The following is a 14,213-nucleotide window of genomic DNA, read 5'->3' as shown; positions in this document are numbered from 1 at the left end:
ATGAACTCACTATAACCGACCATTTTCTTCTTTCATTCAATGCCAAACTTACCTTTTCTGTTCCTAAGCTTCCACGTCTCATAGCCTTTCGCAACATTAAGAATATTAACTTGAATTTGCTGTTTTCTAGAATCGATTCCCAAATGGACTTTTATAATTTATCCACTCCCATAGAACTGGTCTCATATTATAACACCTGTCTTAATGATATTCTTAATTCTCTGGCTCCGCTAAAAACCCGTTCTGTTTCTTTTTCTTTTTCTGCCCCTTGGTTTACGCCTGAACTTCGGCTTCTGAAAGCTAAGGGCAGGCAACTTGAAAGGTTGTTTAAAAAATCCGGACTGTTTGTCCACAAAGAGATGTATAAAAATCATCTTCTCTATTATAAGGATTGTATAGCTCAAACCAAGTCTAATTATTACACTCAGTTAATTACTCGTAATACAGGTAACACCAAGACTTTGTTTTCTTTACTTAATAATGTTACACAACCTCCAGACTCTTTACCATCTCACCTTTACTCAACTGCTTTCTGTAATTCTCTTATGTCTTTTTTCAATGAGAAAATCCAAAAGATACATCAGCACCTTGGTCCAGATCCTCTCTATATTCCTTCTGAACTACACTCGCCTATTCACTTTTTCTCTTCTTTCCAGCTTCCCACTTCCTCTGAAATTTCAGATCTCATCTGCAAATCCAAGTCATCTACTTGTCAGCTGGACCCCCTGCCTACAGTTCTGGTTAAAGCCTGCCTCCCCTCTCTAGTCCCTCTCATTTCTGCCATCATTCACTCTTCTCTCACTACTGGTATTATTCCCTCATCTTTTAAAACTGCTGCTATAACCCCAATAGTAAAAAAACCTGGTGCTGATCCTACTAATTTCAATAACTTTCGCCCCATTTCTAACTTGCCCTTTATCTCCAAAATTCTTGAAAAAATAGTAGCTATCCAACTTCACACCCATTTATTTCATAATAATCTACATGAAAAGTTCCAGTCTGGTTTTCGCCCCCTTCATAGTACAGAAACGGCACTTGTTAAAATTACTAATGACCTCCTTATGGCTGCTGACTCCGGTCTAATCACTATTCTCATCCTCCTTGATCTGAGTGCGGCCTTTGATACTATTTGTCATACCACTCTCCTTAATAGATTATCTCTGATTGGCATTACTCACACTCCACTTGATTGGTTTAGATCCTACCTCTCAGGCCACACTCAGTTCATACAGCTTAAAACCTTCACATCCAAACCCACCGCTGTTACCTCTGGTGTGCCCCAGGGCTCTGTCCTGGGGCCTCTTCTTTTTATTATTTACCTTCTTCCCCTTGGCAATATTTTTCGCAAATATAACATTAATTTTCACTGTTATGCTGATGACACCCAGCTCTACTTTGCTGGTAATCCCACCTCCTCTTTTCCACCACCCTCGCTTATTGACTGCATTGCTGAAATTAAATCCTGGTTTTCTTCGAATTTTCTCAAATTAAACAGTGACAAAACTGAGGTTCTCCTCATTGGTTCAAAATCTTCATTATCCAAAACCAATAATCTTTCTCTTATTATTGATGACTTTGTTGTTTCCCCATCATCTCAGGTCAAGAGTCTGGGTGTCATCCTCGACAGTACTCTATCCTTCCAATCTCACATTAATAACATCACCCGGTCTGCTTACTTCCACCTACGTAATATTAATCGTATTCGCCCCTCCCTCACTCCTCACACCACTGCCATTCTTGTTCATAGTCTTGTCACTTCTTGGCTGGACTACTGCAATTCACTCTTCTTTGGTCTCCCGAATAAATCTCTTCATAAGCTTCAGTTAGTCCAGAATTCTGCAGCACGTATCATCACTCAAATCCCATCTATTCACCATATTACTCCGGTCTTGCAGCAGCTTCATTGGCTCCCGATTAAGTTTCGTATTGATTTTAAGATTCTACTATTAACATTTAAGGCCATCCATAACCTCGCCCCTCCATATCTGTCTGACCTTCTTCATGTTGCCATTCCATCCCGTAACCTTAGATCCTCTTCCTCCACCCATCTGACTGTTCCTCCCGCCCGTCTAACCACCATGGGGAGCAGAGCTTTCAGCCGTTCTGCTCCCAAGCTCTGGAATTCATTGCCTGCGGATCTCCGAAATATCAAATCATATTCATCCTTCAAATGTAAACTTAAAACGCATCTGTTTAAAATGGCTTTTTCTTTTTCCTCCTGATTATAATGGTTTTGTTTGGTTTTAATTTCTAGATTTTCTGATGTTTTAAGTTTTTTATAATTGTGTCTTTTATTTAATTATTTATCTATTTATTTATTTATTGTTGTTCGGTGTCCTTGAGTTCCCTGAAAGGCGCCTTGTATAAAAATAAAATGTATTATTATTATTATTATTAGTGTGAAGGTGTAGATGATGCAAATAGAAAGCAAAAATAAAGTGTGTGGCACAGTGTAAAGGGTTATTGGAAAATTTCTTTGTACACGCCTTTTAAGTGTAAAAGGTAATTTCAGGTCAGAGCTTGTAAGGTCAATGAAGATGGTCATTGTCGTGATCAGAGTCAACTTTGTCAGAGCTTAGAAAGAGTTGTGTCTCTCCAGGAAGTAATGCAATGACTTGGGTATTTATGTTTTCTACATTAATATTGTTTGGACATAATATAGTGCGTTGTGTTAAAAGGAGCATTTGGTCTAATGAGATTGCTGTTCCAAATCTCTCTGTAACTAAGTCGTCGCAGATAAAGGCTTGAGGAATTGTACTAATATCTGGGTGAAGTCTATCTGTATTGGTGAGTGTACCATCTCCCAGATGTAATAACCAATTGTTATGATCTGGATCTGGACATCGCATGTTTTGTACTAACTGTATCTTTTGAAAGCAATGCCAATTGTCTGCGTATTTTAAGGTGCACTGAACAATAGCTGAGCGCATGGCATGTGGAACAATAGCTAAGCACTGTCTAAAATCTCCTCCTAATAAAAGTACCTTTCCTCCAAAGGGAAGATTATTATTCATCAACGTTTGTAGAAGTGTATGAATGGTGTTGAGTAAGTGACTGGATGCCATTGTACATTCATCAATAATTAACAGTTTTGCAAGACGGATGTCATGTGCAGTGCCACTGTTCATATTCATAGTGGATACCGATTTGTGGGATGTAATGCAGTTCATAAAGTTTTCACTTTCAGGTACATCGTTAGTTAGAAGGTTCTGTAGATATTCAGGATATGAATGTAAAGGAGGCAGTCTAATTTGACCGTTTTGATAACAACGTGTAAATTCATTACTTGTATTGCCAGTTGTTTCTTCAGGGAAGTTAAGTGAATGACAATGATTGCAAATGACATTCATTAATCCCAATGAATTTTCCTGAATAGTGGACTCATTATTGAACGCGTTGTCAGCTAACTGGCGCAAGTGTTTAGCAGGTGTCTGTCGTTGATGTCCGTGACCTGTATCTTTTGCTTGTGCCGTTTGAGAGGCGCGTTGTTGTATGTCCAGTATTTGGGACGTGTTGTTTTTGAGCTGTAATCGATTTGCCTGTGCTGTGTGAGAAGTCCGTTGTAGTCTACTGCGTGCATTGTTTGTATTGAGTGTTGCTCGTTTTTGTATGTCGGTCAGTTGAGCTTTCTCTTTTTGGAGACTTGCCTGCTTGTTTTTCGGCATTCCAGATGCGCGGTGTAGACGTCTGCGTTTATTTATTTTGTCCCTTCGCTGCTGTTTCTGTATGTCTGAGACGGGAGGTGTTTCGTTTTGAATCCGTGCCTGTTTCGCTGCAGCACTTTGAGACGCGTGCTGTATGCGTGTACGTTCATTGTGTCTGTCCATATGCGATCGTTTATGTTAATGTGTTAGTTGAGCTTTGCGTTTTTGGAGCCGAGACATTTTTTCTTCCGGAGGTTCAGAAGCGCGTTGTATGCGCCGCCGTGTATTTTGTTTTTTCATGCGGGTTCGTGTGTTTGGTCCCGTTATCCGAGCCGTATCGTTTTGTACCTGTGATCGTGTATTCATGACTTGTTTGTTCTTCAGCGTGAGAAATATGGATAAGTAATAAGGAGGATCGCACTCACTGTTAATATGGAGCCTTTTCTGCAGTTGAACGGTTAATAGTGCTTCAGTGTAAGGAGATCCACCTATGCTGCATAGTGTGAAGGTGTTGAGATGACGTATGTTTAATACGGACGGTTCCTTCAGAAATGGGGCTTTGGGTGTCACTTCTTATTGATGTTAGTGTGTTTGTGGGTCTGAATCGTTGTTTTTGTGAACGTTTCGTGTGCAATGTCCGTAGTCTGTCCCGTTTCGTGTCTAATGGGCTTGGTGTGGCGGTTACGGCTTCTTTTTTTTGGTGTGCTAGGAGCTTGTTGAATTCTCCTCCTTGTTGTGCGTCCCGTTTCGAGTGCAATGGGATTCGTCCGGCGCTGTGTGCTTTGCCGGCGTCTGAGGGGGTGCTTGGAGGTGGGTGTGGGATTTGTGGGGCGCGAGCGGCTTCTTTTTTTTTGTGTGCTAGTTTCGTGTGCAATGGGTTTCGTGCGGCGCTGTGTGCGTCGCCGGCGTTTGACTCCTTTTTTCTGTGGTCGCGGCGCCTCATTTCTTGGGGCGCCTGCGCAGTACGTATTTCTTGGGGCGCCTGCGCAGTACGTCTTTTGCTTCCACGGCCCATGGCCAGATGTCCCTGCGTCCATCCAGTTTAACATTCTCGGTTAGTAATGTGGATAATAATAATAAGTGAGTAAGAGTGTATAATAGGAAACATATTTGTATAAAATGCTCCAGACATCATCAAGAAATGATTCCTGCCAGATGACTCAGTGAGCCAGGATGTATAAATGACGTGCTGCTCAGTATTTGCTGAGGGATCTCTCTAATCTTTAAAACAAAAGACGTAATTGTGTCCATTTTTAACTGCTTAAGAGGAGTGCGCCCTTTGACGACGGGTTGCCATCCAGGGTGGGCTCCAGCTTTGCACCCCCACAACCCTGAAGGAGGTTAGAAAACAGACAAACAGATGAGCCAGGAATCTTATGAGTTAGTGATAATCATGTGGACCAGGAGACACTCTGGGATTAGTCACTGTGGAGACCCCAGTTCTTTTTATAGAGGTTTTTGAGGACCCTAATCACCCATTCATTTTTAAAATCTGGGTGCCTAGAGCCTAGCCTGACAGCATCAGATACAATGCAGGAACTAACTCAGGACAGCACATCATTTTACATTTTCATGCACAAACCAACACTCATCTTGCACCAGGACATCTTATACTGCCACTAAATCCAACACATATATCAATTTAATTTTATTGGTTTCAAAGTAAATGAAGGATGTATGCAGAGGTGCCCTCCATGAAGTACACATTGGCACCAAACTCTTTATTTTTGATTTCTTATTTAGGGTTAATTTGTTACAGATTGTAAGTGTTTTGAACAAGAAGCTCCTCGCATGAGATTTAATAGCACACTGACTTGTGTCTTTGTACATCTTGCCTAAAGAAGGGGCCTGAGTTGCCTCGAAAGCTTGCATATTGTAATCTTTTTAGTTAGCCAATAAAAGGTGTCATTTTGCTTGACTTCTCACTAGGATTATGTGGTCATGCAGGGCATCTTGAATTCTGCCCTGTTCATGCAGAGTCTGTTGTGTGTGTTTTTGCTCTTCCTCCACACCCTGAATTCTCTCTGGTTTGACCTGCTGTGGTTTTGTGTGTCCACTTTGAAGGGCTGGCACTTTGTCCAGGTGTGCTTCATGTTTTGAAAATCCACAACCACACAAGGGAAGCGTACTGAAGTGACAAGTGAGCCTAAGGTCCCAGAGCAGTGTGGTAGCTCTGCACCTCAAACCCCATATGGTCCGTGACTAGGCTGGGGTTTGAACCAGCAAACTGGAGCAGTAAGACAGCAGCCCTACCTGTTGGTATCAGGCACATACGATATTAAAATGAATTCCTACAGTAAACGACTCAGCCTTTATTTTCTGTCTGACACCTTCATCCACGGCCACTTAAAAGTTTCGAATAACTGCTTGCTATATTTCCATTTTCTATTTTACAACTGGAGCACAGGCAGGTTAAGTGACTCACTCACGTCACACAGTGAGTCAGAAACAGGAACTGAACCAACAAGTTCTAAGTCCATGCTTAAGCACCAAACCACTCCTTTCTTCCCACTCACTAGTCACTGTGACCCACCCTCTGGTCTGAATTACCCACTACTGCTTTTTCTGAGTGTTTGTCATTAAGGCTCCTTCAGTTCAGCCATTCCATTCCTCCCTGTTTTCTAAAAGTGGTATCAGAAAGCTCAACTCTTTTCCTTCTTTTTTCTTTCCTTTACTGTCCTATTGTACTACCCTGTCTCCACACACACTCCTGTAATGTGCAGAATTTACATTGCTGTGTATTGTCATGTGTGCTGTCAATCATTTTGTGATTCTGCTCACTATGAGAGGCACTATATAAAGCAAACTCGGGGTGATTATTTCTATGCTTCACTTCAGGCTCTGAACAAACAAGCACGTCCAAGTGGGTGAATTGGCCCGGGGACTCCAAGGGGCAGCTGCAGCTGGGAATGTGGAGCCCCTAAGTCTCAAATCATTTTTCTTCTGTCCACAAAAGAATAGTGTGGCCCAAGAGCACTCAGATGTGTGTTTTTGTGCTGCGATGGCTTTTTTCTTTTTGCATGAATGATTATTGCTCACTGTCCTATCTTGTGGGGCCTCCTGACACTTTCAGATCACTTCAGAAATGACACCAGTCACAGGAGACCATATTGTCAGATTTGTCTCAGCAGTCTCAGTGTCACACAATGCTACATCTTGTTGGACAACACCACAGGTCTTTAATTTTAGTTAGTTTAAATCATGCTGCCCTTTAATTTGCTTTAGACAGGTTCTGTGAATCCCCTTCACCAGAAATGCTAATGCATTGCTTAAAATTGCAGGCTTCTGATGGCCGCCTGCTTTTGTGCTCTATTTTCGTCACAGTTGTTCTTTTTCCACGTCGTGTGTTCCTCCGGAAACGTGTGACCTGTGCCTCAACGAGATTAGAGACCTTGGCACGGTGGATTAGGTGCTGATCCCTCATTTGTCTACTGAAAATCCATTCACACTTGAAAATCGGTTGCTGTTATTTACTTTAGCAGTGGTATGTAATGCTCAAGACATCCGTCAGGTTTAACTTGTGACAATGGAGGTTCTATTCACACAGGGCAAGTAGTAATCTGTTCCTGTGGCTCTGAAACCACAGCATCACGTGCAACTGGCCAAGTGTTTATTTCTTTCCAAGATGGCCATTAGCTCATCAGAGGCAGATGACTAGAAGTGTGGGTGACAGAAACCTGACCATCTGGGCATCAGCTAAAGATGAGCTTCTTAGGTTGAGCTTTTGGTGTTCAGGAGTGGCCTATGCAGTTGTGTACTATCACTATATGGTTTTAATGCAGGGATTTACTAAAACAAAAATGAGGGACTTGTCTTAAACAAACAGACTGAAGTTTGGCACAGTAACAAATCATTGACAAGTCAATCCAAAATAAAGAATCAAAAAGTTTGTGAGGGTTCAGTAATTTATAAACCAAACAGAAAAACATACTGGCACAAAATTCAAGCAAATACCAAAGTGATGGCTGACTGATACACAACCCCATTGATACCATAAGTGTCCAAAACATGACCTGATGTAACAATGACCGGTAAAAGGAATCAGTTCTAAACCAAAATGTCAACATTCAATCAGCTAGGTAGAATGGGAATCCTAAAAATTTGAAAAAAAGCAGTGTCCCGGTCTGCACTCTCTAGCTTTGAGGTAGCAGTGCTAATTAGCCACTGTGCTGCCCCCATTAATTAGAAGTTTGAAGGCATATTTTCACATGAGGAAACTTCATACGCACCACAGCTTAACACACTCAATGCACATGCCTTATCCTCCCATGACACCATGTATTGTGCAGAACCTTTGGGACATTAAGCAGTTTCATCCATTACTACATTTTCTGGATATATTTTTCACCATTAAAGGATCACAGGAACTCTGGGCCAGTTTAAGCATTGCTTGGCCTAGGCGTCAACTATTGACATGATGCCAAGCCACATTCATAAATACAAATCTCTATGATATGGGAGAAACTGAGTGGAATCATCTAAACTAAAAGACAGCCTTTACGTCATACAGTTGCTGAGTGGCAAGAAAACTGCATACATCTGTTGGATGTTATTTTTGACTTCATCCAGCTATCCTTCCTTCCATGTTCTAACCTTTAGGTCTATTTTAGGATTGCAAGGAGGAGCACTGGGTGTAAAGTAGGTACCTTTGGTTCTTCATAGGGTCCCTAACTTGTAAGGGACCGATTTAGAGTGACCCAGCACGTGTCTTTAGAATGTTAGAAGATACGCCGTGCAAAAATAGGGAAAACATGCCAGCCCAGCAAGTACCTGCGCCAGAATATGACCCAAGAATTCTGGCATTGTGAGGCAGCACTCCTAACAATGCATCTCTGATCTAACAACACTAAAAGAAAGAGAGACCATACTTCGCTAGTGTTGAATTTGATTGGTTAATCTAATACATAAAGCTGAATGTGTGTGTGTTTGTTCTTTATACAATTCCACACCCTTAGTCCAGCCTCACACATATTCCATTTTGTTAGGAAGGGACACTAGACTACTTTGGTAACCCAAGTTTTGATCCTAGGGGTCCTCTTTACTACAGTGAGTTGCAGGGACAGTACCTTTTCCCAGATTTTGAACCCTGAAATAAATTAAATCAATTGAATTTGTCTTTGAGGGGGCACACTGTAAGAAATACCAGTTTCAGCAGTTAGACAGTTCCGATGCTGTTTGTAAATGATGCAACCAAATGAGTGTTATGAAGTGTAAGGGCTGCAATAAAACTGTATACAATTTTTATGCAAACTGTCTACAAAAATCACAATGTCATGCCCAAAAAATTCAAAATTTGCCTTTGAAATTATTCTGCCAAAAATAACCTTAAAATCTAACCATGGATATGTCTCCCTTAATTTTTCTTTTCCTCTGCATACCTCCTTGTTCACAACATGGATGGATGACACTTTATTTGATGCATTTTATTTGCTGTGGTCAAATCTCCTGCTATGCTGTCTACGGGTTGCTGAGGGCCTGTATTGATGTGAACCATCAGAGGCGACACTCTGAGCCGTATATCACGAGGTGTTCAGACACTCCTGCCTGTAATTCATCATTGTTGGCGATGACTTCTAATTTATATTTTCTCCTTAAGTAATTTTTTTTTATATCCACAGTGAAATCACAGGTCATGCTGGTCACCTTTGATTATGGACAAGCATAATAATTATAAAGAGATGTAGTAAAATCTCATGTGTACTGCATGTTCTAAAGTGATGGCTTGTTCATTGGTTCAGATATATTGATTTTGTAAAAGAGTTACGAGATGGCATGTGAGGACCAGAGCGCCAAACGAATTAGCAAATTTGGCGTTCGATGGAGGCAAAGTCGTATAAAAAAGATAAATGTGCTAAATCAGAAATGCTGACCCTGAAGTTCTTGTCTGTAAAATGCCATCCTTATGAATTTTGAAGCAATTATTTTATTATTTTATTTTTAATGCACCTTCTGATTTTCTTTTTGTGCAGGACATCACTCAGGTCATGCACACTGACCGGCCAGACTGGCAAGCTGTCATGCAGTATGTCACACAAATATACAAGTACTTTGAGACCTGAGACTGCAGCTATGCTGGGTAATGGGAGGAGCACGGTGTCACTTTTCACTGAGGACAGAGCTGCTGGAGGTGCAGTCATCCTGCAAGTCCCTTCATTTCAGACATGATGGCCAAACCTGAGCTACAAATGTGTGTGAGATGGATTGTAAGGCCTGTATTGAAACAGGCTACACGAGCCAGCACTTTTATGAGCAGTATTCGGCACGTCCACGTGTATTTATTTATGCAATAGTGATCTGTTTTAGATGCTGTGAAACCAGATTAAAGCACTGAGTAACACACGCTGGTTTCCACTGGGGATTTTATTTATGTGATTTTAGAATGAGTGGAATTGACGGTAATGGGTATGGGTTTTAAATAATGTAATTCTGCACCATAGGAACAGATTCAGTGATGCAGGTGCTGCCTTTGCATACAGACTCAAGAGCATGGCCTCATGCCCCCAGTAAGCAGGCAAAAGCTCACAAGTCTGATACAGAATTTCAGAATTTAGTTTCAAAAATCTATTAAACAGCAGCCTCTTTCTCAATGACTACATCTTCTTATAGGAACCCAAAAGCTGGGGAACATATGGGTGACACCTGAACCACTTTTGCTCTGCCAGGCACAACTTCAGGCCTGCTTTACTGTAAGTGTGCCTCCAGTGTGGTAGAAGCTCTACACCGTGCTAAGTTCTCATCTAGGGCCATTGTGGGTCAGCACTACCACAGAGCACCTAAATGTGGGACCACAATGGTGCTGCCTAAGGAGAGATTTAATAGTCATTCCCTGCAGGAGATAGCAGTTGATCACCAATACATGGAAGGATTCAGATCTAGACATGATGTTGACTGTATAACAACTAATAATGAAACTGCCTGGACCATGTGGAGCCACAGGAAGAAAAAATGGACACCCTGCAAGCTTGTAAGCTTCCTAAGACTGCTGGACCCATGCAGATACTGTATTTCCCTACAGAAGTCTAAAGTTCAAAGGGTATAATGATGGGCAAACACATCCACCTTGTTTTGCAATTATTAGTATACTGTAGTTTTGCTTTGATTTTTGTGGAGGGATTATGATTCATTTCAAAACTCTGATATTCCCTGCCAATGCCTGTTCTGTTCATGACCTGCACACTACTTGTTATACATGTCAGTCTCTACACGTGAAGAACATGACAAATTTACAGCGCAAGAAAAATATGACTTTAATGTATTTAGTTTCCTGAAATGAAGTGTTGTGAACTAGAGGTTTCTAAGCACAGTTAGTCCCAAAAATGACTTAAAATGTCCACTAGCAGGTTGGGGAACACAGTCAAACCACAGTTAATCACAAAAAAAGCAAATGTAGAATCTTTATATATAAAAAGATTTATTTTTAAAAAAATGTTCTGTGGCACAAAATAAGCTCAGAGAAGCACAAAGCCACAAAAGGCAATGCCTTCAAAATAGGACACCCCCAAAGCAAACACATTCCTAATACGAAATGCAAGAGAATAGTAGAAAAACTTAAAAACAGCAACAAAAATCCAGAAATTTCACAAAAAGCACAAAAATTAAAGGAGAACTCACCAACCACCTAGCACATAAGGGACTGTGGGTTTTCTTCAACCTTCACAGGACTAAAGTCAGTCCCTTGATTGTGATGGGCAGACAGATAGAGCTAGAGCCTATGCACAAGGCATAAACTAATTTTTAAAGGGGCTCCAGTCCAGTGCAGGTCCCACTCCTGCATAGGGCAATGCTCACACCACTTGCTGCTACTCGGCTGAACATGCAAATCTATGAAATATGGGAGAAAAACAAATACTGACACATGGAAGACATGTATACACAACATCGACAAAGGCCAGGCAGAGATTTGAAATGAGAATTCTGGAGATAGATAGATAGATAGATAGATAGATAGATAGATAGATAGATAGATAGATAGATAGATAGATAGATAGATAGATAGATAGATAGATAGATAGATAGATAGATACTTTAATAATCCTCAAAGAGAAATTCACACCAAGGGGAAAATCACAAATCAGTTATGAATCACCTATAATTACTCTGCAAACTCAGCAGTGTTGGTCTGTTTCTTTATGATTTCATCATCATTTAATAATGTGAGGCAAATAATCGCCAGTGCATGGTATTCCAGCAAGAAACCAAATGTAAGGGAGGTTGGCACATGCATACCTCAAACTGGACAACGGACCCAATCTTCCTTCCTCTTCCTTCCACTTCCTTTGCTTAAGATATACGGTTGAATAAACTCAGATATTTTAATGTGATTTTTGGACCCAATGACATAGAGGTTGTCCCATCAGAGTTTTCGGAAATTTCACAAAAAAATTAACATCTGCCTGTTTCTGGCCTAGCCTACCTGAAATGAGTGACCTGAGATGATAAAAAAGGAGAGAAGACACAAATGCCAGAAGACATACCACTGAAAATACAGTGTTTAAGTCACTGTCATTATAGGAGGTAAGGAGCAAAAGTCCCGTGACACCAGGGCCTACCAGCAGGGACCAAAAGGACAACAAGTTGTCCATCACTAAAATGTAATATGCAGCACAGTACAATGTCAGAATAGCTCCAGAGAGCCAGGCAGCTCAGCTCTGTCCCAAGCAAGTTATCAGAAGTAACAAAGTACTGCTTGTACACGCTGGACTATTCTCTTTCACTTGATCTGTAAAGACAAGTAGCCATTTTTATCTTTATCATCTCTTGCCTATATAACTCCAGCTTGAGCAATGACACACAAAAGCAGTCCCAAAGATGATGCCCTCCTGCTCTCCTCTAGAACTTCAAGGTGTGATCAGAAAGTTTTGAATTTCCTCTTTTAAGAGAAACCAGTAAAATCAAACATGTTTTTTCTTTCGATCAAATCTCTATCAATGCTAACAAATGTTATACCATTTACTGAATTCATAGTTTTTCAGAGCAGACTTTGCCATCCATGCAGGTTGATTGGAGGTACTGTTGTGCAGCAGTAAGAGGATGACCAATAGCTTACCTCATTGCCGTTCCTTGTATTGACTAATGCAAATCAGTATTGTATTGATTGGTTAAGCTAGCCTTTTAAGGAATATAATCAATATGCACTGTATCCTCAACAACTGTGCACATGATTTGCCAATTTTGGCTTGGAACTTAAATTCCTTTTGCATTACAGAATCACCATGCCTCCATTACTATGAATGGTGTTGGACTCTGGGTCATAGTGGTGTATCTAAATCTCAGTCCTAATTAACAAACATTTCTTAAGTTTCTCCAATTTGAATTTATTAGCACAAGATTCTGTTTGGAATAATGGATACAGTGATGCTTCATCCCAAGAGTGAACATTCCTGGCTACCAACATGCACAGACCTCGCACACAGTTAATTGTTCACGTAGAAATGATCTGAGTAACCCTATGGCTTGTCCCACTAGTGTCTTCTATCACACACAATGTCACTCTTTGTTTTCCATTAAGGTTTGCTCCATTGGAGCACATTTTCTTCTCTTCTTGATGTTGAAGGATGGCCAGACTTTCGGTCAGCATCAAGTTTTGTCCTCCCATGATGGAATTCTACAGCCATTTTTCACTATGAGAACAATGAGTTCTAGATTTTGACATTTGGTAGTTTTTGCTGTACTGGTTGACTTGGTTTTAAATCAAGAAATACACAATAGGAATCACAAATGATGGAAATTTGCAATTCACATATACAGGTGCAAAATATTAGCTACTTACCAAATCAGCACCTTTGGTTCAGCCTCTGTACCTTCTGACCACTCCTCTTCTTATCAGAGGACAGTATTGTGTTAGCAGGCCACCTGAAATGTTCAAGCATAAGGAAATCAAAATGACAAACAAGGCAATAGCTATAATCTATAAAGTAGCAGAATTCCACCATCTTTTCCAGTAACCACCTGGTGTGGTCGCTGCAGGCACAAATGTCCAACAACAGGTCAAATAGCTGACTAGAAAAAAAGTTCTAAGTACACAATTCCTTTGGAGTGCCAACTAGTCTGCCAGAAGTAGGTGTTGAACACTGCATGGGGGGCTAAGCTGAGTCAATTAGAAATTGTCAACACAGCAAGCTCTCCCAGATGTGCCAGTCAGTCATTTACCAACCCACTATATCCTAACACAGGGTCACGGGGGGTCTGCTGGAGCCAATCCCAGGCAGCACAGGGCACAAGGCAGGAACAAATCCCAATACAGGACACACACACACCCACACACCAAGCACAAACTAGGGACAATTTAGGGTCATCAATGCACCTAAACTGGATGGCTTTGGACTGTTGGAGGAATCTGGAGCACCCGGAGGAAACCCACACAGACACGGGGAGAACATGAAGTGAAGTGAACCCAGGTCTCCTTACTGCGAGGCACCAGTGCTACCACTGCGCCAAAGTGCCGCCAATATTCAGTAAGTGAATCCATTCAAAGTTTTCACAATCAGCCTTGAGGTGTTACTCTAGTTAGGTCAAATTTCAGAGTCATGGATTCCCTCAATTTGACTGATTTTTTTCCTATTGATGCAG

The 14,213-nt window shown here is 41.1% G+C and overlaps 1 protein-coding gene across 4 annotated transcripts in view; it reads left to right on the top strand.

The window, feature by feature from the left end:
• specc1 (sperm antigen with calponin homology and coiled-coil domains 1) overlaps positions 1-9,983 on the top strand; it is a 303,837-nt gene extending 293,854 nt beyond the window's left edge. For all 4 annotated transcript variants that reach the window (XM_051930901.1, XM_051930903.1, XM_051930902.1 and 1 more), the window contains one exon: positions 9,614-9,983. In XM_051930901.1, the coding sequence (XP_051786861.1) occupies positions 9,614-9,703 (90 nt within the window). In that variant the 3' untranslated portion in view covers positions 9,704-9,983. The remainder of the gene's footprint in view (positions 1-9,613) is intronic.
• Positions 9,984-14,213: the final 4,230 nt, after the last annotated feature.

This window comes from Erpetoichthys calabaricus, chromosome 8 (genome assembly GCF_900747795.2).
Source record: "Erpetoichthys calabaricus chromosome 8, fErpCal1.3, whole genome shotgun sequence".
Lineage (NCBI taxonomy): Eukaryota > Metazoa > Chordata > Cladistia > Polypteriformes > Polypteridae > Erpetoichthys > Erpetoichthys calabaricus.
This window is presented reverse-complemented; position numbering and strand designations above follow the sequence as displayed.